This window comes from Salvelinus sp. IW2-2015, linkage group LG2 (genome assembly GCF_002910315.2).
Source record: "Salvelinus sp. IW2-2015 linkage group LG2, ASM291031v2, whole genome shotgun sequence".
In the NCBI taxonomy this organism is placed as follows: Eukaryota; Metazoa; Chordata; class Actinopteri; order Salmoniformes; family Salmonidae; genus Salvelinus; species Salvelinus sp. IW2-2015.
In genome coordinates, this window is record NC_036839.1 from 16367994 (window position 1) to 16394733 (window position 26740).

The following is a 26740-nucleotide window of genomic DNA, read 5'->3' on the forward strand; positions in this document are numbered from 1 at the left end:
GGAGCGAGAGAGTGAGGTGAGGGTACATACATCGTGAAACAGCCAGGGCAAGAAAGCATCAACATCATGCCAGAGCCCTGGGTTAGCTTCTTGGACATGCAATGGAACCAAGCCCGCGGTCGAGACTAGCACACACACAAGCCTGGCCTATAGAGCCATGAGTTTAAGCCTGGCACACAATATATTACTATAGAGTAGGTGTAGTGAATGTGTTGGTATCGAATACAAATCATGACCCGAAATATCAGCCGTGTGCAACAGCCCAACGCCACAGAGCCATAAGACAGTGCTTGGTGTGCCTGACAGGGTTCTCCTTGCCTGCAGTGATCCAGTGACCAGCACTACTCTCCTACTGTTCCCTCTCACACTTAACCTGGAAGTCATCAATGAATCTGGTAAAAACAACATTGTGTTATTATTTACAGTTTATATTCATTTTGGACCATGTTAATAAATAGGACCAATATCATAAAATGACACAATAGATAATAAATACTATGTACACATGGATAAAGTCCAAGCTAAAAGCGTCTCAAAGATCCTAGACTAGCAGAAGCCCCTGGCATTGATGGATGAGCTGAGAGACTTTGAGACGCTGCCCTTAAATTGCCTTTCAGACACATAACATGCAGCACATACTGAAACCTGCCTCCATGTTCCCCGCTTATTCCCTGGTTCCTGTCATCCTGAACAAAGTCATTTCTCAATTCCCCAGTCCTACATTCTAGTTCTCTGTACTCTCTGCTGACAGTTACCGGGACCACTGCAGTAAAGGAGACCCAGTTTAACCCCTTTTTTCTTCACACAGTCAGTTACAGAACAGCAAAACATCAGGACAGTACAGGAACAGGTTAACATGCTTTCAGAGCAGGGAAATAGAGACAAGGTGAGATTTAACCCCTTAAGTGTTGCATGCTGACAGAACAGAACAGTGTTTCAAATTGGACAAGGAAATTCAAAAAAAAAAAAAAAAAAAAGCATTGTGATATAAGGTCAATAAATCCTTAATCAAAATTATACACTGCAAACAAATGACAAGGAGAATGAAGCAAAAGAAAAAGAAAAAAAAAATCGGGGACAGCAAGAAAACAAATAAACACAAAAGTGCAGAGTAATTTTGTTAGGGAAAAATGGCTACCTTTGCAATGCTGGAGGAAAAGAACAAATCAGTGAGATAAGTATACCCCTGGAGTTCGCTGAACAATAGAGAATGACCGCTTACAAGAGATGTTTAGGGAGACAAGGAGAAGAAGAGATGCCAACAGTGGGCATCAGAGCCATATTATACCACCAACACCTGAGGTCTCTCACACACACACACACACACACACACACACACACACACTCTCTCTTAGGTCTAATAAAACATGCCTAAAACCACAGACAATTGCTTTTCTGGACAACTAGTACTAGCACTGTCCAGTAGTACTAACTGGGTATGGATATCTGCTGGTATGTCAAGTCTTTAAAATAACGTTCCTTCGTTAAAACGGATGTTCGCCAGAACAAACTACGTCTATGAAAAATTATTGTGGCTCTGTTTGCATATATATATATATATATATATATAACACCAGTCAACAGTAGTTAGCTGAATTTCAATCCGTTGAGCATTTGTACAGAACACAGGGTTACTGTAAACATAGTGAATATGAAATGAGGAGTTGGGACGTGCTGCAGGCGAACTGGAAGCTTTCTCAGCACCAAACAAAGACATGACCTACTTCTCTCACTACGGACACCAATTAGATATCGACTGCATGTACAGTACAAGCAAAACCCACGTCTATACTCAATACTATTGTGGCCTCCTAAGCAACTCCCTAAATATCAACAATTAATCACAGACATAGAACATTAACACAGAACATTACAGGAAACTGCCTGTCTGTCTCCTCTATCTCTAGACACAGTATACTCAACACGAACCAATCCATCACAAAAGTCTACAGATACGATCATAACGATTACAAAAGCAATACAAGTGCATATACAGTACCGTATAAAACGTAAACCAACTCCCCCATCGACATGCTATCAAACAACAACATATTGTCAATTTACAGAATGGATGTTATATCAACGATGGGCGACTCCAGTCCTCGGGCTGGAGTGATGTCACACTTTTCTCCCCATCCCTAGCAAACACAGCTGATTCAACTAATTGCGTTCTAAACTGAAGATCATGATTAGTTGATTATTGGAGTCAGGTGTGTCAGCTGGGGCTGGGGCAAAACTGTTACACCAATCAGGCCCCCCGAGAACTGGAGTTGCCCACCCCTGTGTTATATGAAGACACATGACGGCATTAGACAGAGCATTGGAACCCTCCGACAATCAATAAACCCTACAATGCATCATCGTAGACGGAGTGTGAAACAATAATTCCCTCGACTTCATCCCAAACGTTCAGCTACAGAGCATCAGGGTGTTTGAAACCCTCACCGACCACTGCATTTCATTCATGCAGTGTTTGTTCAAAGGACTTGGCACTAGAAAACGATAATCTCTCTAATTCAGAACCACCTGGTGTGTGCAGACACCAATACAATCCGAGAAGACATGAAAGGTTAACCCCCTAAGGGTAGAAGAGAACAGAGAGAGCCTTCATCCCTCTCTCCCTCAGTTAAAGGGCAGAGCGACCCAATGGGAAAAAGAGTGTCAGGCTGGCTCATGGTTGAGCGTACTCTACTGTATACTCAGCACAGCGACAGAGGAGTGTGAAGGGGGTTAGTAGTGCCTTGACTTAAACCCTCCTAAGCAACATCTGTCCCTCCACACAAACTGGCATAGCTATCACCATCAACCACGCTAACCATCCCATCTCCTCTCAGACCCAAAGCTACCCTACCCTGCCTACAGGGCAGGTCTCTGGAYTTCTTTTCTCAAGGYTAGCCTAACAGCTGAACACCTGAGCCCCGTCCTCGTCACTAAAATTAAGGCAGCCATCTTCCTCCAACTCCTCATCCAGCTGGAGGCTACCGAAGGAGTATTTGTTCCTGGGCATGGGGGAGGAGTTGACCCCCATGGCCATGGGGTTACCATAGGTCAGCGGGTGGCTGCTGGAGCTGCCCGTGGTGGTCTCGGTCTCCGAGTCACTGGACTCGGTGCCACTGCTGGTAGAGCCGTCAATCATCTGAACAGCCCCTATGTGGTCTACGCCACCCCGGCTGTACAGCTTCTGTAAGGGGCTGGGCTTGGGCTGGCCGGGGGCAGACAGGCCATTGGCCATCATGCGGCGCTCCAGAGCAGCCATGCGCTCGTTGCGGGAGACGACAGGTCGGGGATCGTGGGAGGGCGTGGAGGTGGCCTGCTGCGGGCTCAGGACGAAGGGGTCAGTGTCGGAACGGTTACGCATGTTGTGGAGCTTCTGTAAGTGTGGCGAGCGGGCCACGATGGGTGAGTAGCTGCCGTAGTGGGGCGGGGCCTGGCCCTCATCTCGGGGCCCGCCAGGGCCCCCCCGGGCGTTAAAGCCCCCGTGACCCGGGTCGTCCCAGCGCGGGAGCCGGGAGCCGTAGCCGTTCTGCTCGGCATGGCTGAGCGAACCTGTTCGGTGGAAGGTGCTCATAACGGGGCTTGACGTGGTGCTCTTAGAGCCTAACATATGACGKACCATCAGGGGGCTGCTGCTACGCTGATCCCCAATACCACGACCCCCCAAATCCTCCATCATAGTGCTATGGAGAGGGCCACGTGGCGGACCACCGCCAAAGAACGACAGGTTTCCCGACTCATCTAATGCACGGCTCATATTGAGGGGGGGTTTTGGGGAGGGAGGGGACTCCATGTACCTCATTCTACCCAGAGCGAGTTCTCGCTCGTTTATACTGCCACGGCGGGGGCCCGCCACCTCCTCCCCATAGCTTTCATTAGGGTGAGACCTAGTAACCCGGCCCTTGGCCATGTCGTATTCACTATCTATATCACTGCAGTCAATGTAGGGGATGGAGGAGCTGCTGCCCTTAGCACCCCGGGAGGCTGGACCTGTGTTCAGATGTTCTGGGTGGGGCTGCCTGGCTGGGCCTGGTTCTGCCCCGGGGCCTGGCCTGTCCTCGCTGTGTGCCCCATTCCTCTGGCTGGAGGGGCTGCCTCTGGTCCGCAGGGCCGATGGGTCTTCAGCGCTCACCAACACGGACTCCTTCCAGTGACGGCGTGGCGGAGAGTCCACTATGTCTCCTGGAGCACGGCTCACACTCTGTGGCGTACGGAGACGGGAGAAGAGAGAGAAAGAGAGGGCTAACCGTTAAACAAGGAAATAGAGTTTTTGTGTTATGGATTAGTTAGTTATTCATTCCACTCAATTATTAACACTGTTCTACGCACTATATTTTTCATGTTCTAATCTTCCTAGATGAAAACATGCTGGGTTGGCTAGCAGATAGATAGAGACAGTTCCACAAAGTGCCATTTAGTACACTAGCCTCTAAGGAGACACTGACTTCTTTTGGCACTTGAGGGCGGTGCGGGGAAGGCAGTGGAGACAGGCGGCTGCTGCTGTGCTGGACCCTACTGTGTTTCCTGAAGAGGAGACAGAAAGTGAACATGTTATACACCCGGCAAACCTTCGCACATCCGGTCTCTGTATAACTAGATATAAAAACACCACCATTAACAAGCTCTATTTTAACAAACCAATGGTAAATCTAAGCGCTGGCGGTGTACATGTATCGTAGGTCCGGGGGTGTGTCAGAATCGTTTTTGCTATTTTCACAGCCGTTATTACGAGCGCAATAGCTGGCGGTAGTGCGAAAGGGGTGGGTTTTGATGAATAAATAAGTTGTAGGTGTGACGAGGGCTTGGCCACTCATTGGCCAATCAAGGCGTTCCATTAATACTGCATAGGCTTTTGCTTCAAGTTCTGTAGGTTATTGACAGTTAATTCGGCTGGGGGCACGGAATATTCTCATCCTAGTCCATTGTGGATTGATACTACAGTTTATTAAATAGCATAGGCTACAGTAACAAGTGATAGCAACAGCAAACAAAAAGAAAATCCAGTGTTTGCTCAATAGGTTTGGAATGTTGACAGTCAACATTGTAATTGGCTTCAACTAGTATAGGTCTTTACGCATCACACTTCTCCTCAAAAACAAAATACTAGGCTCCCATAAATGATAATGTATCTGTGAGGCATGTTCTCAATAAGCAAGATATAGCCTAGGCCTAGCTTTAATATTGCGTTATAGGACAGGACATTTTGAACAGCCTATGTTTGGAGAAGTGCGTCTTTGTTAACTGGACAAGAGGCGTTCTTTGGAAATGGGGATGGATGCAAACCGAATGGAGTGTGCACTGCCGGGTAGGCCAATGTGACTTGTGAATATTGAAAACGTAGGTCAGCAAAAATCTCACGAGTAGACCATTTAGAAAACTTTTATGAATAGGCTCCTTGGCTAATAATTGGCCAGGATGAGAATGAAACCAGACACATTGCTGTTAAACCAGCTTTCGTTATCGTAGGGTAAGGGTAGTCTACTAAAATGAGTTATTTTTTAATCAAACGAAACGGAAAACAAGCCAATTGTTACAGGAAAATAACTTCAATGTCTCTAAATACGAATGTCACCGGGTTATCTAATCACTGGTTCCATGACGGGCATATAGCCCGTGGAGGGGATTTTAAGCACATCCAAAATAATAAGAGGAACAGGCTAAAATAATGTAATAACCTACAGTTGAAGTTTACATACACTTAGGCTGGAGTCATTAAAACTCATTTTTCAGCCACTCCACAAATGTCTTGTTAACAAACTATAGTGTTGGCAAGTCAGTTAGGACATCTACTTTGTGCATGACAAGTAATTTTTTCAACAATTGTTTACAGACAGATTATTTCACTTATAATTCAATGTATCACAATTCCAGTGGGTTAGAAGTTTACATACACTAAGTTGACTGTGCCTTGAAACAGCTTGGAAAATTCCAGAAAATTATGTTATGGCTTTAGAAGCTTCTGATCGGCTAATTGACATAATCTGAGTTAATTGAAGGTGTACCTGTGGATGTATTTCAAGGCCTACCTTCAAACTCAGTGCCACTTTGCTTGGCATCATGGGAAAATCAAAAGAAATCAGCCAAGACCTCAAAAATGCGTTCGGTCTCCTAGAGATGAACGTACTTTGGTGCGAAAAGTGCAAATCAATCCCAGAACAACAGCAAAGGACCTTGTGAAGATGCTGGAGGAAACAGGTACATAAGTATCTATATCCACTGTAAAACGAGTCCTATATCAACATAACCTGAAAGGCCGCTCAGAAAAGAAGAAGCCACTGCTCCAAAACTGCCATAGAAAAGCCAGACTACGGTTTGCAACTACACATGGGGACAAAGATCGTACTTTCTGGAGAAAATTCCTCTGACCTGATGAATCAAAAATAGAATGTTTGGCAATAATGACCATCGTTATGTTTAGAGGAAAAAGGGGGAGGCTTGCAAGCCGAAGAACACCATCCCAACCGTGAAGCACTTCACAAAATAGATGGCATCATGAGTTAGGAAAATTATGTGGATATACTGAAGCAACATCTCAAGACATCAGTCAAGAAGTGAAAGGTTGGTCGCAAATGGGTCTTCCAAATGGACAATGACCCCAAGCATACTTCCAAAGATGTGGCAAAATGGCTTAAGGACAACAAAGTCAAGGTATTGGAGTAGCCATCACAAAGCCCTGACCTCAATCCTATAGAACATTTGTGGGCAGAACTGAAAAAGTGTGTGCGAGCAAGGAGGCCTTACACCAGCTCTGTCAGGAGGAATGGGCCAAAATTCACCCAACTTCTTGCGGGAAGCTTGTGGAAGGCTACCCGAAATGTTTGACCCAAGTTAAACAATTGAAAGGCAATGTTACCAAATACTAATTGAGTGTATGTAAACTTCTGACCCACTGGGAATGTGATGAAAGAAATGAAAGCTGAAATAAATCATTCTCTCTACTATTATTCTGACATTCCACATTCTTAAAATAAAGTGGTGATCCTAACTGACCTAAAACAGGGAATTTTTACCAGGATTAAATGTCAGGAATCGTGAAAAACTGAGTTTAAATGTATTTGGCCAAGGTGTATGTAAACTTCCGACTTCAACTGTATATGGATAAAAAGGGGATTTCCACTCACTGTTTTGCTGCTGCCAAACTTGATAATTTAATAAAGCTTTGGTAATGAGGAGATGGGGATGCTATGCTTGGTTTTTAATCAAATGAAACATGATTTTTACGTTTCTAAATACGAGGTTTACGGGCACTAAAAGAACATCTCTCTTGTGCATATAGGTACTGTGCATCACGGCTGGATAGGCTGTGCTTCCGCTGTCAAAATCCTAACCAACCCCGTTACAGCAAAGACCAGCTTTTGGTTGGTCTTCTTTTATTTTTGTTATCAGCTTCAACATTGCGGCTTCTATCGATGTAATTGTTGGCATAATTTCCAATCCCCCATTTATATATATATATATTCTTTTTAATATATATTATTTTAAATATATATACAGTCCAGCTAAAGGTTTGGACACTACTCCTTCAAGGGTTTTTCTTAATTTTTTACTATTTTCAACATTGTAGAATAATGGTGAAGACAACAAAACTATGAAATAACACATATGGAATCATGTAGTAACCAAAAAAGTATTATACAAATCAAAATATATTTTATATTTGAGATTCTTAAAAGTAGCCACCCTTTGCCTTGACGACAGCTTTGCACACTCTTGGCATTCTCTCAACCAGCCTCATGAGGTAGTCACCTGGAATGAATTTCAATTAACAGGTGTGCCTTGTTAAAAGTTAATTTGTGGAATACCTTTCCTTCTTAATGCATTTGAGCCAAACACTTGTGTTGACAAGGTAGGGGTGGTATACAAATTTTACCTATTTGGTAAAAGACCAAGTCCATATTATGGCAAGAACAGCTCAAATAAGCAAAGAGAAATGACAGTCCATCATTACTTTAACACATGAAGGTCCGACAATCTGGAAAATGTCAAGAACTTTGAAAGTTTCTTCAAAAGCTTTGGTAAAACCGCAAAAACCATCAAGCGCTAGGATGAAACTGGCTTTCATGAGGACCGCCACAGGAAAGGAAGACCCAGGTTTACCTCTGCTGCAGAGGATAAGTTAATTATAGTTACCAGCCTCAGATATTGCAGCCCAAATAAATGCTTCAGAGATCAAGTAACAGACACATCAACATCAACTGTTCAGAGGAGACTTTGTGAAATCAGGCCTTCATAGTCGAATTGCTGCAAAGAAACCACTACTAAAGGACACCAATAAGAAGAAGAGACTTGCTTGGGCCAAGAAACATGAGCAATGGACATTAGATCGGTGGAAATCTGTCCTTTTGTCTGAGGAGTCCAAATTTGCGTTTTTTGGTTCCAGCCGCCGTGTCTTTGTGAGTCGCAGAGTAGGTGACTGGATGATCTCCGCATGTGTGGTTCATTTAAGAACAAAAAATTGACGGCTGTGACATATAAATTGCAATATAGTTGTGAAGAGATTTTCGATGTCTTCGATGTACCGATTCCAAAACAACAGTCTCAAAGTCAACAGTGAAGAGGCGACTCAGGGATACTGGCCTTCTAGGAAGAGTTCCTTTGTCCAGTGTCTGTGTTCTTTTGCCCATCTTAATCTTTTATTTTTATTGACTGAGTCTGAGATATGGCTTTTTCTTTGCAACTCTGCCTAGAAGGCCAGCATCCTGGAGTCGCCTCTTCACTGTTGACGTTGAGAGTGGTGTTTTGCGGGTACTATTTAATGAAGCTGCCAGTTGAGGACTTGTGAGGCGTCTGTTTCCCAAACTAGACACTAATGTACTTGTCCTCCTGCTCAGTTGTGCACCGGGTCCTCCCACTCCTCTTTCTATTCTGGTCAGTTTGCGCTGTTCTGTGAAGGGAGTAGTACGAGATCGTCAGTTTCTTGGCAATTTCTCACGTGGAATAGCCTTCATTTCTCAGAACAAGAATAGACTGACGAGTTTCAGAAGAAAGTGCTTTGTTTCCGTCCATTTTGAGCCTGTAATCGAACCCACAAATGCTGACGCTCCAGATATTCAACTCGTCTAAAGGACAGTTTTATTGCTTCTGTCACTTCTTTAATCAGAACAACAATTTTCAGCTGTGCTAACATAATTTCAAAAGGGTTTTCTAATGATCAATTAGCCTTTTAAAATGATAAACTTGGATTAGCTAACACAACGTCCCATTGGAACGCAGGAGTGATGGTTGCTGATAATGGGCATCTGTACGCCTATGTAGATATTCCATACAAAATCTGCCGTTTCCAGCTACAATAGTCATTTGTGAACCCAAACCTTTGAACGGTAGTGTATATATAAAATTCTATTGGTTTTGTATAATTGTTTCTGAAATATCCCCACCAGCGCACGTTTTTAAGGACACACCTCCGATATTGCCACCCATCCCACATCAGCGCAAGCGAGCTCATATAAGACAGGTAAATCACCAATCCTGGCACTAGGGTATGAAAATAGAAGAATTGACAATCGCGCTAGCTTAACGTCTTTACCTTTCAAAGGGAATCTTCTTAAACTCAGAATCCTTCACGTAATCAATCACCTGCTTCTGGGTCCGACCGCTGCAGTGAGAAAAGTAGCAAGGGAGATGATTGAGGTCAGTGAACTTACAGCAGAGCTGGAGCAGCTTTGTCCGGGTGACAGTTAGTAAATGAGATTCAGACTGAGGTACTGACTGGTTCTTCATCAAACCTGCTATATCCTGTGTCCTGAGAGTGTTTTATTATTGTGTGGCCCCAGGGGCCCTCGAGGGGCCAGCTTGTCTACCTGAATCTGAAGGAGGAGCCTCGGGTGAAGAGGACAGGCTTGGGCTTGGGTTTGGGCTCCTCGAAGAGGCGGAAGAAGGCGTGGTATTCCACACAGATCTTCCAGAAGACTTTACAGCAGTCCCGGCTACCCATCAGGAACTCCAGAGTGTCCTGGTAAGAGCTCTGCTGCAGGGTGGGACAGATATAGACGTAACACACATCAGGGCTGAACGCCCTTATGCATTGGTAATGATTCTTATTTTAAATTCTTATAGTCTATGGCCAGATGACTTACGTTCAGGTCTGGTCTGAGCTTGATGAGAAACCGCTTCCTTTTGAAGCTCAATTTGCGCACTTTGGACCAGTTGAAGGCATTGATCTTGGTGTGTCCCTGCAGCCGATGTATAAGTTCACACAATGGTTTAACATGGCGTGTGACATGCAATAAAAATCAGCCTGTTCGTCTTCCTAATCCTGTCATCAAACATCAGCTCCACATTCCTCAAATAGAACTAGCTAGCTCTTAATCCCAATAGATTTGTGAACAGAGAAACTGTCACATGTCAAAAGCCTGTCAACTCAATTCCACTTCAAAGAGCAATTGAAAAGCAGAACAGCTGCAAGCAAGTGTGGCATAACCAAGCTGGTTAATCATTTAAACTACCAATTCGCTATTACACCATCCACATCAAACATTTGATCAAACATCCTGTAAGTTTCTAATTATAAACAGCAGTCTACAAATCCTCTAACTCCATCCAGCTCTACTCTGTGTTGACCTGTAAAGTAGTGTCGGTCACCTGAAAGACCAGGACACCAGTGTGCGCCACGGCCAGGCTCAGCTTGCTGCCCTCGCGGTCCTTGGCAGGATGCAGTCTCACTCCGTAGAGCTCCAGCCTGCGTGCCACCTCCAGTAGCTGGTAGTCTGACTCTGCTGGCGTCTGACCCCTACAAGCACACAGATAACAGCCTGCGTCAAGTCTCATGTAAGTCTCATAGGCCTCCAAGGATATGTCCCAAATGACACTCTATTCCCTTTATAGAGCCCTACTTTTGACGCAGTCTCACACAAGTCTCTTATAAGTTTCACAGTCACGGCATTGGTGGAGATGAGGTGGGATGCTTCAGAATTCCAGGGGTCAACAAACAGTTACATTTTACATCCATTTTGGGCTTCTGAACCTGGCTGCTCTAAACCATGAACTGTACTTTAAATTGGAATAATATCTACCATCAAATACATATTCCTATATGTTCTGTAATCGTGGTGCGAGACCAAGCCACAAGCCAATCTGTGTTCCCACATTCAGCTGACACCACACACCACCGAGCTCTGGGTAGAAACGAAGTTGCATAGTACCTCATTTCCCTAATTCTTATCTGTGAAAAAGCTTTCCTGTTTCCTGCGTGCTGTAGTTAATTAGAGATTTAACTCTGGCCATGGCTCCCTGCCAGGAGAACTGTGGTTAGTGTTATCAGCTGAAAAGACAGAAAGAAAAGAACAAGTCGGGGAGGACAGTCAAATCTAACGGAGCTCCTTTCATCTTGTCAGCTGCCTGGTGATCTCCCATCTCTGCCGTGACACCAGTGTAGCGTGGAGGACTGGGGGGGTGAGGGAAGGGCTGACCATGTCCTCCTGGCACATGTTTAGAGCCAGCCAGCTGCAACGATGAGGAGGACACTGAGGGGATTGTGGGATATGGAAGCCTTCCACCGTGTGTTCTCCCAGGAGTACAGAACTATCCAATTAGGAAAGAGATTATAGGGRAAAAAAATACTGGGAGTAGGAGAAGCTACAGTGAGTGAGTTCAAGCAACCGTTTCCCTTGTGCCAACCTGTCAGCTGACTAAACAGGAGAGATATAACAATGGAAATCCAAAGTTGTTAGCTGTTTTCCATGCTGAAGTCTGGTGCGGTGTGTTGGTCATTAGGCTGTGATCCGGGTAGATTCCAGACCTTTTCTGGGGACCCAAGCAGGGTTGCTAATAAAGCAGACATTCACACATTCACCTCCAGGCCCTAACCACTCAACCAACCCAGGGGGCTTTGCCTTGTCTAAACATGACGAAGAATGCCATGTCAGTTAACACACTGGAACAAAGCACTCTATTCATTCAGTGGCGAGTTTCCCGACTGTGTCATCTGCGTATAAAACTTTGCCTCGGAAAGTATAAGGGTCTTTTACGACCTTTTCCTGTTCAGAGCGGACCTGAATAATGCCTGCACACAACTCTGGTTCCAGTGCAGACAAACCAGTTATAGAGTTACTCACACATTCTTTGCGTGGAACTCCATGATCTTGTCGATCAGCGTCACCTGGTCTGGAATGTAGTTGTTGTTGAGGAGGTGCTGCCGACTCTGGCTCTCCTCAAAGTCCCCAATCTCAGCTGGGGGACAAAGGGTTAATGTTATAACATTGTATTACATTGTGTGCAGTGTATCTGCACCACCGCAGGTTGATAATTTGGATTATTCGCTTACATCCCGAAATAGAATAGATGAGAATAGATTCAATGGAATACATCCTCATCTGTGTCTCTTCCCTCTAGAATCACAGTTTGACAGCTCCCTCTAGCATTAGAAYCCTGGCAGGCTGAGGAACGGATGACTTTTCAAAAGACTTTCTCAGAGTGTTTTCTGGGAAGGGTACTGACATGTTTGGTTATTCTGAAGCCGTCCGTCTTTCCAGATTTCATTCAGACGAAGACTAAAAAGGTATCCATGGCAACACACTGATTGTCAATTTGGGATGCTGCACCACATCCTGGTCGGCACAGTTTGAAGATGGCACTAGCACAACATAACGTGTTTCCCTACACATCTATCTTCTCGATTGACCCTGTGATCCACTAAGCCATAAAGTAACAGAGAGACGTACACTGGATAATATGGGAGACCAGCAGGGCTGCGCTACTGTCGTTGCAGGCCAGACGTCCACAGGCAAGGTCATGCTTGATTTGCAGGGCGAAGAGGTACCTGAACAAGACGGTACAAAGAGACAGGTTAGAACAGAGTCAACAGGATGACTGGCTGTGTGTGGTTAACATCAAAAACCTGTCAGACGACAACGCAGGAGGGAGCAACCTCAAAAGGAACCACTTGGAGGTGATCCCAGCCTGCCAAATACAATCTATAATGCAACAGGTTCAGAAAGACAGCTTTTTGGCACATACATGTCACCACACCCAGAAGTACTGACTGTTGACTGACCCCTTACGATTGCATCATAGGGGTATACAGTACAAACCCCMAAAACTGCATTTAACAAAGACAATTGGACTGCAGAGCAACAATCTTATCTATGGATAACGGTCTTTAGTTACCCATCCAATATCAACTGTAACCTTCTGTAGGGTCAAGGAATTATGATATAATGAGAAAATATACATCAGAAAAACATTAGTCCAATGGAAATAACCAGCACCATTTGAAGGTGCTACATTAAAAACCTGGCAGGTTTAAAACATGGACGGCATGAATTATATGTCGGAGGCAGAAATAAATCTGCTGGGAGGCTGGAACACATTAGTCACTTCTAAATTAGCAGTTATATTCTGTGACATCGCAGTCGTTTCCACACACAGATYTGACCCGAGAATGACTTACTCTAATGGAAAGACTGCATAATATGCCTGCTGATAGCCTGCTGTGTGCTGTGCAGTCAGCCTTATACGACTTCATGCACTGACAGCTCGTCAGCTGAAAACAAATTCCAATTATTAAGCACCTGTAGATGAGGAAATGTTATAGCTGAGCTTTGTAGACCGAAGGTTCCTCTGAAATGGTGGCTGGTATGTTGCTGGTTAAATCTCCTGCGGTTTAATAGGCTTCTTCCTGTTTAGTCTTACCTAGTCAGTTCCTCCAGTAGTTGGGTGTGGTCAGGGGGGAAAAACTTCACCACAAATCGCAGGACTGTGTGCTTGGGCCCTGTGGGTGTGAGATGATGGCATGGTTATATAAGAAGAGTCACAGCTAAGACAATACAAATTACACATTCTAAAATCAGGGAGATTCCTATCATAGAATTAGGATTTAGAATCTCTATGATTCCTTCCTGTACTCTATTTCACTCAGACCTGAATCTGGGTTCTCTCACACCGATCACAGCAAGGAAGAAGTGTATTGGCTCTTGCGCACCACATGTCCTCATTTGTAGATGAGCAGACCAGCCTTTTATAAGACTTCATGAATGTTTTATGACTGGAGACGTAAACATTTAACAGCAGAGCCTCCGACTGGAAGAAAGCTGGTCTCTGTGTGTGATTAAGTTGGCTCAGATGAGACATGGCTTTGAGAAGCCACAACTAAATGAATTCTCCTAGCTGTCTCCTTCTTTCAAAGACATTTAATGTTCCCATGTTTTGGCTTGATTCATTTTCTTCTGTTAGCAGCAACAACAACAGTGTTAGCTGAGGCAAATTAAAGACTGAACTGTCCATTGTTCGCCGTGTAAAAGTGTGTCCTGAAGTCTGGGTGACTTACGTCTCAGCTGCTTGACTATTGGCTTAAGGAGGTCGAGCCATACCTGTGAAGAGAGGGAAAACAAACGTCCCTTAGTCGGCATAGAGATATGAATTTAAAGCTTCTACACTTAGACATAAAGAAGAAACAGCCTAACGCCCTGTTGTACTGTGTTTTTTTCTTCCCTCACCATCATCTTGTGGTGGTCTTGGTACTCTAGGCTGAAGTAGTCCCCTTCAACGAGGTTCAGGTGGGTACACACCAGGTCAAACACCACCTTGCCAGAGGCTCTTTGCTGTAAAAGACATAGAAACAGACATGGGTAAGTCACAGAAATACATGGTGCAGTAGCGATTGTCTTTTGACTGTAAGGTGGGCTGGCTGGCATTCACGAGCTCAACCATTCAATGAGCAATGTGTACTTGGACTAAGGATGATATTGTCCCCCCCCTGGTTTCAAAGACTCATTCTGATGACATTTCACTGGAAATCCCCTCAGCAAACTCCATCTGCAAGTCTAATCAAGGACCAACGAGCATGAGAGCACATTCAGGACTGAATCTTATCATCCCTCTAGGACTTAGCGGGTTTAGGAGGAATGGCACAGACAAACAATAGTGACATTTGCAGTAGTGACTGAGTGAAGTTCGACTGACTGGATGGATAGTGGGTGGCTTCATAGAAGCCACATCCTGGTTGACTAACGCGCCACCACTCCCTCTCCTTTCACTCCCAGGTTCCAGATGATTGCTCAAAGCATCCCCCCTCCCTCTACGGAGGCCCAGGGGCTGGGACACTGAGGATCAGATAGACAGGGGGACGGGTCTGTCCCTGTGACTTTGTTCTGAATTACCAGCGTCACCGTGGGGACTGTCGATGGCACAGTGCTCTTTGAAGCTGATCTACTGGCAGCCCGGCTCACCTAGGAGGTCCATTCCTCCACGACAACTCTTTGAAGTCTCCGTCTGAGTCAGTCATCTGGCTGTTTTTCACCCACTACCTCTTTTCCAATCCCAGGGGAACATACACAGCCAACACCAAAGCAACCCCAAATAGCAGCCCTGCCTTTATAGAAGAAAACCTTCCTCATTTAGAGGCACAAAGGGATGTCAGGGACTGCAGTTTAAAGCCACAACTCCTATTAGAAAACTCCTAAGACGACTGAAGCATGGCAGAGAGGAAGGGAGTGGAGCCGTTTAGCCAGGCTGCATTCTTCTGACTGCTTTTCACCGGAGCAGAACGTGGCACAGTTATTCCAGTGTTTATAGTAACAGTCCCACCCTGTCTACACTCTTAGAAAAAAAGGTSCCACCTAGAACCTAAAATCTTAATCGGCTGTCCCCATAGGAGAACCCTTTGAAATAACCTTTTTGGTTCCAGGTAGAACCATTTTGGTTGCATGGATCGCAGAAGGTTCTACTTAGAACCAAAAAGGGTTCTACCTGGAACCAAAAATGGTTTTCCTATGGGGACAGCCGAAGAACCCTTTCGGAACCCTTTTTTTCTAAGAGTATAGGATAATGACCCAGCACCATTTGAGACCGACTGCTTCCACCCTTCTGCACCCCTCCCCTACTTTACTGGTGGGAGGAGCTATAGGTGGACGGGCTCATTGTAATGGCTGGAATGGAATTAATGGAACGGTATCAAACACGTCAAGCATATGGAAACCACGTTTGACTCCGTTCCACTGATTCCATTCTAGCCATTCCAGCCTCCCCTGCCTTCCACACCCCCCTACTCTAGTCTCAATACATCCTCCGCCCACGATGTACTCCTCTCCTTCCCCACCAAGCGCTATCCCTCTCTAAGGGCAGTCATTGAAACTAAGGCCTTCTCTACTTCCTAGATTATATAGTGACCTCTTCCAATCACAAGCGGGCAACCCTCATAACTAACCAATGGGAAATGTTTTCCAATATTACACTCACTTATATCAGTGTTCATTAAACAGTTACTTGCATAATAATCCATTCAACTGAAGTGTCCAAAAGAAGCATCCACACAGCTTCCCTCTCCATAGGTTCCCTGTTTCTCTCTCCCTCCACTACTCTCCCTTCTGACTGCGGCATGTAGGGAGCTCTGGGCACCACAGCGCCCACCACATAGGACCAGCTGTTTCCATATGGCAGAAGGGTGATGGGTGAGACCACAGGGGAGCAGGAGGCTAGAGGACACAAGAGCAGACACCAGCCAAACAACCACCCACACTGCTGCCTGCCTGCCAAGGCCGTGCTGCTGCAGAACCAACCAGCCACACTGCTGCCTGCCTGCCAAGGCCGTGCTGCTGCAGAACCAACCAGCCACACTGCTGCCTGCCTGCCAAGGCCGTGCTGCTGCAGAACTAACCAGCCACACTGCTGCCTGCCTGCCAAGGCCGTGCTGCTGCAGAACCAACCAGCCGTAAACCAGCAGTGTCAGAACTCTCCACAGAAAAACAGTCATAGGCCTAGTTTTAATACAGAGAGGAAATCTAAGTCAGTAGCCCGGGTTTTCTGTACTTAGTACTATAACATAGTGCAACACTTGTTCCTGGAGAACAAGGAGGAATCCAGAGTGAGGGATAGAAATTCAAAGGGACATAAAGAGGATAAAGAGTGGGTCTCAGTGGGTTTTATTCAGAGCTGCAGAACAAGCCAGAGTAGGGTAACGTAGAGATAGGTGGAGTAGGGTAATCGGTGGGGGTAGGGTGAGAAGTAGAGTGGTACGTAGAATTATAGATTAGGAAGTCACTAGACGTAATTACTGTTATGTAACACAGGTGGTATAACAGCCCAACAGGTACTGTAGAAAACTGTGATGGTAGCGATAGGTGGAACACTATGAGACTAAGCCCAAGGTACTGTTGGATGGTAATGCTGAATAACACTATTAACAACCAACACAGACTGAATACTGTATAGTAGGGATCGGACATATAACACACACAGTACTGTAATAACTGAATAAAACACTATAACAGTCCCCATACTGTATACGATAAGTAACATAGACCGACAAGGTAAGCTTGTAGAGTAAATGACTTATAACGAGCAATTAACATCCACAAGATAGGGTGGAGGGGTTAGATCAGGCTGACTTAGGATTACTGCTTATTAAAAACGGCACTATGAAGCATCCACAAGTAGAGTAGAGGTAGATTTAGAGTAGGGTAGGATTGGGTAGGATGGGTAGAGTGAGCTGTGACTGTTTAATACTGTATACACTTATTATCACCACACTGGGTACTTTAGAAATACGTATAAACACTATAACACCATCAGGTACTTATAATACTGTCATAACACTTAGTAATCTAGACCCACATTGTTATCTTTCAATTACGTGTATATAACACTGTTATAACACCACAGGTACTGTAATACTTTATGAACACTATGTAACACCACACGTACTGTACATACTGTATAAACACTCAACACCACAGGTACTGTAATACTTATAACACTATAACACCACAATGGGTTACTGAATACTGGGGTATAGACACTTATAACATCCACAGGTTACTTAATCTAATTAGAAAACAGCATTACACCTATCTATTATCTGTTTAGAGAATACGTTAGATCAACGGTAACGTATAACACCCACAGGTACTGTACTACTGGTTGATCAACGCACTGATGTACACGCATCACGGAGATACTGTTGGAATACTGTATAAAGACTAGAGTATAGAGACAGTGACCACAGGTATAGTTAAAGATATAGATGGGACGTTCTAGGATATTAACACTGGACAACAGTCCACATTACTTAAGATACTGATATACACTAAACACCACAGCGTAACTGTATGATACTGTATAACACTTATAATCACCACAGTACTTTTAGAATATACTGTTATACACTATAACGTGAAGCCACAGATAGCCTGTGGGCTGTAGAGGCATAACTTATAGACAGCTAATACGAACCACTAGAGTAGGTGTGTGGATACTGTAATACTTGAATGAACACGATATAACACCACAGGGTGACTGCTAAGATACTGTTAGCTATAACACTATAACACCTACGAGGCTACGTGTAATACTGGTGATGAAACACTATAACACCAACAAGATACTTTTAGAATATACTGTATAACATCTCGGTGTATAACACCACGTATCACGTGTACAGTAGAGAAGATACGTGTATAACACTTGCAACATACAGCCATGATTTATGCCTGATTTAAAGCAGGTCTATTTAATTTTAGATCTCAAATCAAACGTTCTATTCGTCACTTGCGCCTGCAGTGTGACAAACAGGGTTAGAGATTACCAGCCTAGAGTTCATACCTTTCCGTAAAGCTTTCAAGCCCTTAACCCAACGTGCTAGTTCAAGAAGAGTTAAGACTAATCACCAGCAGAATAGCATACATTAGATAATAATAAAAAGGTAACACAAGAAAATAACTAGTGGAATTAAGGTGGTTACTATACAGTCGGCAACCGATCAGTGCTGCAAGGCTAAGCGACTATAGCAAATTAATAAGGAGTAGCTAGCGGCAGTGTAAAAGCTACAGGCTACTTGAGGGGTAAATCTGGGTAATGACTGATATGATATATTAAAACGATGAGTGAGCAGACAGTGTAAAAAGGAATACAGGCTAACTTGAAGGTAATCTGGGTGAAGTGACTATAGGATTGATAGAATAAGATGCGAGAGTAGCAGCCAGTTCAAAAGGCTAGCTAGAGGCGTTGACTTTGATGGGGTATCTGGGGTGAAGAGTGACAATAGATGATTAAAACAGGGTAGAGTGGGAGTAGCAGCAGTTTTATAAAATCTACAGGCTATAGAGTAGCGTTGGATTGGGAATCTGGTGAAGTGACTATAATAATAAACAGGGGGGAGTAGCCAGCCATGTAAAAGCTACAGTACTAATGATAGAGTAAGTAATCTGGGTGAAGTGACTTAGATAATTACAGGCGGTAGAGGTGATGCAGCAGTTAAAAGCTTACAGCTATCTTGATAATCTAGGGGTGAAAGTAGGGACTATTAATAATAACAAGGAGTATAAGCAGCAGTGTAAAAGGGCTACAGCGCTACTTGATGGTAATTCTTAGAGCGGGTGAAGGACGTGTTTATAGTAGATAATTAAACAGGGAGTAGCAGCAGTGTAAAAAGGAGCTACAGCATAGGCATTGTGAGTTAGGTGAAATGTGCGTGGGTGAAGTGACTAGTAGATAAATACACAGGTAGAGAGTAGCAGCAATGTAAAAAAAATTCTTCAAATAAAAGCCTGAAACTATGTCTAAAGCCTGGTTCACACAGCCTGAGAAGTCGATTGGAAAATGAATCTGGTTGATACCCTTTAAATGGAAGAGGAATCTAAGCGGGCACAGTAAAACCACAAAGGATAAAAAAAAAAAAAATCACTTCCGGGTTCAGATTTTTCAGGTTTCGCCTGCAGAATCAGTTTTGTGTATGATACTCAGCATGACGGAAGGGCTATTTTACAGAGTATTGGAAAGAGTTTGTAGTGTTCTATCTGCCTGAGAGATCTGTATATCATGCATATGCAAATTCTACGATCGGGACCTGGGAGAAATAGTCCGTTATTTAAAAAATTAAATCGAATCTTGACCTGAGCACTAGCGTCAAGAAGGGTTACTATCCTCTCTCTTCTTTACCTGTTTCTGGAGTTCCATGGGTGGATACTGGGTTGCCAAAGTCTGTGTTACATATCCTTCTCTCTCTCCTGTTTTATTCCAGGTGATCTGGGGTCCAGTCGTTTAATATTTCCTCTCTCTCTTCACTGTGTTCAGTCCAGGTTGGTATCTGTTTTCCTAGAAGTCTGTTTTATATCCTCTTCTCGTCTCCTGTGTTTAGCCAGGTGGATCTGGTCCAGATCTGTGTGTAAACATTCCTCTCTCTCCCTGATTTAGTTAGGTGGATCTGGTCCAGTCTGTTCAGATTATATTTAGAAATCGCTCCTCTTCTGTGTGTATAGTGCAGGTGGGGATCTGGTTAGTGCCATCTGTGTCAATATGATCCTCCTCTCTCTGGTCTCTTGGTGTTTATTCCAAGTGTAAATACTGTCCAGTCTGTGTTAAATAATCCCCTCTCTCTCCTGTGTTTAGTTCCAGGTGGAGTCTAGGGTCCAGTCTGTTGTTAATATCTGCTAGTCTCTCCGTGTTTATTCCAGGTAGATTGGCCAGTCTGTCTTGAACTTCTCTGAGGGCAGGTGGATGCAAAACGTCCCAGCCGCCAATAAAGCCAGGGAATACAGCGAGCAGGTCAATAGTTTAAATAACATTATATAAAAATCATAAGAGCTTCATAAATCACAACATGTGGGATATCAAATTAAAGCTAACACTCGCTCGCTGAATCCACCCAACATGTCAGATTCAAAAAAGCTTTCGCAAAAGCATAAGATGGATTATCTGATGAGAGCACATCTAAAACAAAACAGAGTAGCCACTATTCAACACGTGCAGAGCCACGACACAAAACGCAGAAATAAAATATAAATGATTGCCTTAGCCTTTTGAGGCGAAAAATTGTATTTTGTATGTGAGCACGTCCAATATTCTCAGCAAGTTAAACATACAGATATTTCCTTTTGTTCGATTATTCCGCTCGATATATATCCAAAAATGTCAATTTATTTGGACCGTTTCATCCAGAAAAACACCGCTTCCAACCTTTCCGCCCAGTAGCTTCTCTACAAAAGTGTATATCAAAAGGGTACATGTAAACTTCGTGGACCGAAACATTTCAAACTACTGTTGGAATCACGGGGAACGTTATGGTATTTTTAAAGCGTTCAGATCAATTAGCGATAACTATTTGAAGACGGGATTGATCTGTTTCAATGACGAAAACGAATAACAAGACTGACGCAACCTTTTTTCCATATCTGACCTTCAAAGAAATGTACTTCCATGGTGAACCCTTCATTACGATAGCCCTACTTGCGAGTACACAAAGGAAATAACCTCGAAATATAGCCGAGTTAGGGATTTCCTGAGAGACTGGTGACATCCAGTGGAAGCGGTAGGAACTGCAAGACGAGGATCCATTATAGAGAATCTGGGGGTCTATCAAAAAAACCTAATTGAAAGACAGGGTTTACATCAAAAACAATACAAATTCTGAATGGTTAGTCCTCGAGGGTTGCTTTGCAGTGGAGTCTATGCGTCAGTACAATGATTGAGTCTCTGATTCCTCACAGACCATGATTCAAACAGTTTAGAAACTTCAGAGTGTTTTCTATCCAAATCTACTAATTATATGCGCATATCTTCTATACTTCTGGGGGGATGGGATGGAGTAGCAAGCAGTTAATTTAGTGTGTGGCATGCTATATTTTTACTCCCGAAAGTGAAAAAGCTTGCCCCCTTGCCCTCAAGAAGTTTTAAGATCCTCCCTCTCTCCTAGTGAGTTTTTCCAGGTGGATCAGGTCCAGTGATGTGACCTAGTATATGCTGGACATCAGACCACAACAGATAAGAGACAAGCGGACGAACAGAAGAATAGGAAGAAATGGGATAGAGACCAACATACTCATCTTTCTTGTCAGAGATAGGTACGGGTTAGTAATGATTAAATGTTTTTACCTGTTTTTGAATCAATAGTTGACTCGTTAGTTAGTTATGTATTTCTTCAGAGAGGGTGTTCCAGTACAGCGACTTCAGATCTTGTCAGCATGTGAAGACAGACAGTGAGAGAGAAGCAATGGAGTAGAGGGTTCAGAAGTCATTCCAGACTCAGTCGGTACTCAAGCAGTGATGACAGACAGACCCAGTAACAGACAGACTAGACATGACAGACAGACCAGACAGACAGACCAGACAGACAGACATAAGACAGACAGAGCAGGACAACAGACAGACAGACAGGACTAGAAACAGAGACAGACAGACACACACAACTAAAAATTTCACCCAAGGCTCTAGATATTGTGGGAATCGGAAAACTATTTGGTTTGAAGCTTAAGAGTGGAAAGAAAAAAAGTAGAACAAGAAGGTAGGGGCTGACCGTGACAATGTTTATCGCAGAGTTTAAAGGACAAGTGTTAAAGGCCAGTGCTACTAGAGTAGCAAGTATTACTAAGATTGAGTTAAGTAAAACTTTGGTAGGGTGGCTGAGCAATAGCTGAGTAGAGTCTAGACGGTAGATATACAGTCCGCTCTGAAAGTTGGTGCCTTTGCGCGTAGTGTGTTGTCGGCCGCGTAGGTGGTTCGTAGATGGTAGATAGGGCGCGTAGTCGGACGATTCGCACCGGCTGGTATGCGATCAAGGAGTTTGACACTTGAGGAAGTAAATGTGATGAAAGAAATATAAAGCTGAAATCAGGTAGGATGGTGGATCATAGTCTGTATAGAGCTGGTCGTTGAGTAAGCGATTAGCGGTAATGGGTGGGATAACTGTACCAAGTATTCATCCGTAGTGTGCTTCAAAAAAGTTAATAGGAAATTAGGGTGATCCTGTACTGAACTAAGACATAGGAACGGGTGCGGGTAGAGTTTGTGACTAAGAAGTTATAGAATAGATGGTTATTAGGAGATGTTGTTTGGGAAGCATAAGAAGCTGTATGTGGTAATAGGGATAAGGGTGCGGTAGAATAGGTTATTTGGCATGCAGCGTGGTTTGTGATGCTAAGGCGCGCGGCGTAGTAGAGTAAGGAGGGGCCTAGTATTAGGTTATCTTTGGTTTCTTTCTTATGGTTTAGGTTAGGGTCCGATGGGGTGGAGGTAAGTGGTGTGGACATGGGGAATAGTTATGATGTTTTTGTAGTGATAGATGTCTAGGGGTTTTGTTCAGTGTTAGTAATGGTAGGCAAATGATGTCTGTTAGGTTAGTTGTATGTCTTGGGGTGGGGATATTAAGAGTGCGTCGCCTATAACGTAATTGGGTTTAGTGGAGAAGCTCGAGGATTAGAGGCACTTGTTCGATATTAGCTCTGATTCGAGAGCTTAAGTATTTAAGGCAGCCCTAAGTTCATGGAGAATTGTGCGTAGAGGGTAGTGCGATTTCTTGGTGAGTAGGATGGAGGTAGTAATTTGTGTCAATTAGCTGGGTGTGAACGTTTAAGTACTATGTAGTACTTAGGCTAGCGTTCGAGACTGATTAGTACCTGTCATGCGTCGTTTTGTTGTTTCGTTTTGTTAAAAAGTGTCGTTCGTGTTCATCTTCGTCTAGAATAAGAAAAGATATCTATTGGATTTAGAGTAGGCCTTGTAGTCAGACCCTCAATGTCAGGCCTGGTCCTAGTAGCTCTCCCAGACTTACGATATGGTGACGAGTGCGCTGACCAGTAGAGTATGTCTTTGACTATAGTCCGAGGAGCTTCATAGCGTGTTAAGGGAGTAGAAATAAGGGTAGTGTAGCAAGTCTTGATGGTTTAGAGTTAGGGTTGAGGTAGAAGATAGGTAGAGGTAGGTGGCATGTTTTAGTTATGGTTTGATAGTAGGAGTATAGTGTGCTAGGCGAGTTAGTGGTTTGTATGAGTAGGTTGAGAAGTTAGATGTATGCCCAGCTAGAGTAGAGTGGATTTTAGGTTGAGTATAGAATGGGTTGAAGGCATTTGTCTTGTTATAAGGTGAGTGGAGAAGGGTAGGGGGATTTATGAGTGTTATAGCAATTGCCTGTTTAAGTTTAGATAGATAGTGGATTGAAGAATTTTGTGTTTTTATGTATTTGGGTGAGAGAATGGGCTTAGGGATTGAATAGAGTAGGAGGTAGAGTAGCATTGGGTTTAGGTGGAGTGAATTGTATAGGTAGAGATAGATCATGTACTTGAGTAGTAGAGCATAGTTGTTTGTTAAGATATGAGACACGTTGAATAGAGTAGGGTAGTGGGGTGAGGGAACATGTTTGTGGGTGTGATGGATTAGAGGAGTAGTCTAGCATGTATAGTGTAGGGTTGAGTAGCATGGAGATGAATGTAGTAGCATGGTGTAGTCGTGGTTAGAATAGTATGAAATATAGCCCAAAGTTGTTATGTGTATTGGCAGGTGCGTACGAGAAGGGTTGTAGGTAAGACAAAGTTGTGTTTTAAGTGAGATAGGGTAGCGAGAAGGTTGAGTAGAGTGCTAGGGTAACATGTCTAGGATGGAGAAGTGGTGAGGTTGTGTTGAGTAGTGATATGGAGTGTAGGTGTAGGAGTTAGATTAGGCGTGTTGTTCAGTTATGTTAGCAGTAGGGGATAGATGTAGGAGAAGGTAGGGCATAATGAGTTTGTAGTATAATAGATGAGAGGAGAGCAGACAGAAGCAAACACCACTATGAAATAACAAAAAATGATAGAAAAATAGAAAACAAATATATTAGACACAATAAAAAATAGTCAGGAACGTAGAAGAATAAGAATAGAGAACAATATCGGAGCATCTATGCAATTGGACTTGTTAGCATGCCATAAAGAGGGCTTAGACTAGCGGAGAGTAGCCCACTGATTAAAAAAGCATGACCCTCACAAGTGTATTGAGCAATGGCCAGTTAGATCCCAGTCCCAAGTGCTCAGTTCATGATGGACCACCCTGCAAAAGCACAACCGCCTACACCCACATAATTAAGAGAACTCTCTCGAGCTCATAATGAGACGACGACATGAGTCAACAGTGGATCCTGATACCCGTAATTTTCCCATATTGCACTACCAAAAACTACTAAGCACAAACACGATTCACTCTAAGTAGCAATACGCCCGCCATACAGTAGTACACAGCGCACCATCACTCTGCATACAGTACAGTAGTACACCAGCCACCATCACTCTAACTTACAATAACAAATAGTAACTAGTACCAAGCCACCATCACTACATAGCATACAGAGTCACAGTCCACCAGCCATACAGACCCACCATCACTCTTCATTAGCCAGCCCTACTCTAGTGAGTACACAGCCACGCATCACTCTGCATACAGTACAGTAGTACACAACCACCATCACTTCTACTAACAGTACAGTAGTACACGCCACCATCACTCTGCATACAGTACAGTAGTACACAGCACCATCACTCTACATACAGTAACAGTAGTACACAGCCACCATCACTCTCATACAGACAGTAAGTACATCAAGCCACCATCACTCTGCATACAGTACGATAGTACAACAGCCACCATCACTCTCATACAGTACAGTAGTACACAGCCACCATCACTCTGCTCATACATGAACCCAAGATACTATTTTAGTACAACAGCCACCATCACTCTACATACAGTACAGTAGTAGTACACAGCCACCATCACTCTACATACAGTACAGTAGTAGTACACAGCCACCATCACTCTACATACAGTACAGTAGTAGTACAGTAGTACACAGCCACCATCACTCTACATACAGTACAGTAGTAGTACAGTAGTACACAGCCTGCTCTGCCTGATAAGATACACACACATTGCTTTCGCTCACATGTGCGCACAGACATGCACATTGAGACAGACACACGCACACACACACACCTCTTCCGGGAGCACACATGTTCACTGCACACACACATTTCTCTCCCAGGGTACACAAACACTCAATCACATGTCACACACACACGTGATATCTGGTCCCATCCCCATGGCACAGAACTCACTATCAAAAAGGTCCCACTACATCAGCAAATATCACACTTGGCAGCTGACATTTCTATCGTCCTCTACAGTACCAGGAGAATGTCACAAATCACTCTGCTTTGGGCCTTCATCTAAGGAGCTTTTCAGATGGTTTGCACAGTAATGCCGGTGTCAATCCTATTTCTGCCCATCTCTGTATACCAATTGTAGCCAGACAAACCCTGAAAAGTGTGTCTAGATTGAACTTGTTTGAACACGGTCTCATCGGATGTTAGCAGTGTTTATATGTTCCAGCGGAGGCATGTACTTCTCGGTAAACTGACCTCTACCTCTCTCCTGTCAGCTGGAGCATGTAAACAGAGATGACAGTGTCTGCACTCATGTCTGCTTGTGTTGGTGGTCACAGCCAAACCCAGGCCTCCTCCCCCTCCTCCGCCTCCTTGCTGTTTGTAAACATGCTGTCAGGTGTTTGGCTTTGTACCTCTCCCTCTCATCTCTCCAGTCGACCCCCGCAGAGTACATTGTATGGTCCACCTCCCCCACCATGAGCCAGCCCACTGCACACCAAGCCTCTCCTGGGGGGGGGTCCACACACACTCCATAGACTTAGACAGGTATGGAACAAAGGGGGTCATGCCTGGTTAGAGATGAGACATTAAGCAGGTCTGAGGGTTGAGGTCTCCCCCAGACTTCGTGCTGTGGACTGGGTCTGCCAGGGTCTCCTAGCTGGCCAGGCCTGGCTGTGTGTGGAGACTGGGGATCCAGGCAGCTGGCCACACCACAGAGCAGCATCTGGGAAGCCAGACACAGTGAAACGGCACTGGGCACTGAGAATGGATTGTTAGATTATTCCTATGTCTGTTTCTCCATTTGGGAAAACTAGGTCGGGCTGAGATCAGAGGCTTGGTTACAGGACAGAAGCAGATGCATTCCCATTCGGTGACTCCTTGTGGTGCTTTCATTGGAAACAGATGTGAAG

General features: G+C 44.1%; 1 protein-coding gene across 5 annotated transcripts in view; it reads right to left on the reverse strand.

Moving 5' to 3' along the window:
• The window catches only part of farp1 (FERM, RhoGEF (ARHGEF) and pleckstrin domain protein 1 (chondrocyte-derived)), an 83554-nt gene that overhangs the window by 16556 nt on the left and 40258 nt on the right, over positions 1-26740 (reverse strand). For 3 of the 5 annotated variants that reach the window (XM_024004286.2, XM_024004270.2, XM_024004279.2), the window contains exons 3-13: positions 14427-14531; positions 14258-14300; positions 13624-13702; positions 12654-12751; positions 12048-12162; positions 10576-10723; positions 10071-10166; positions 9795-9961; positions 9521-9589; positions 4422-4518; positions 3985-4195 (exon numbers count right to left, since the gene is read on the reverse strand). In XM_024004286.2, coding sequence (XP_023860054.1) covers positions 3985-4195; positions 4422-4518; positions 9521-9589; positions 9795-9961; positions 10071-10166; positions 10576-10723; positions 12048-12162; positions 12654-12751; positions 13624-13702; positions 14258-14300; positions 14427-14531 — 1228 coding nt within the window. The remainder of the gene's footprint in view (positions 1-3984; positions 4196-4421; positions 4519-9520; positions 9590-9794; positions 9962-10070; positions 10167-10575; positions 10724-12047; positions 12163-12653; positions 12752-13623; positions 13703-14257; positions 14301-14426; positions 14532-26740) is intronic. The other 2 variants (XM_070447563.1, XM_024004295.2) reach the window with 1 other exon arrangement.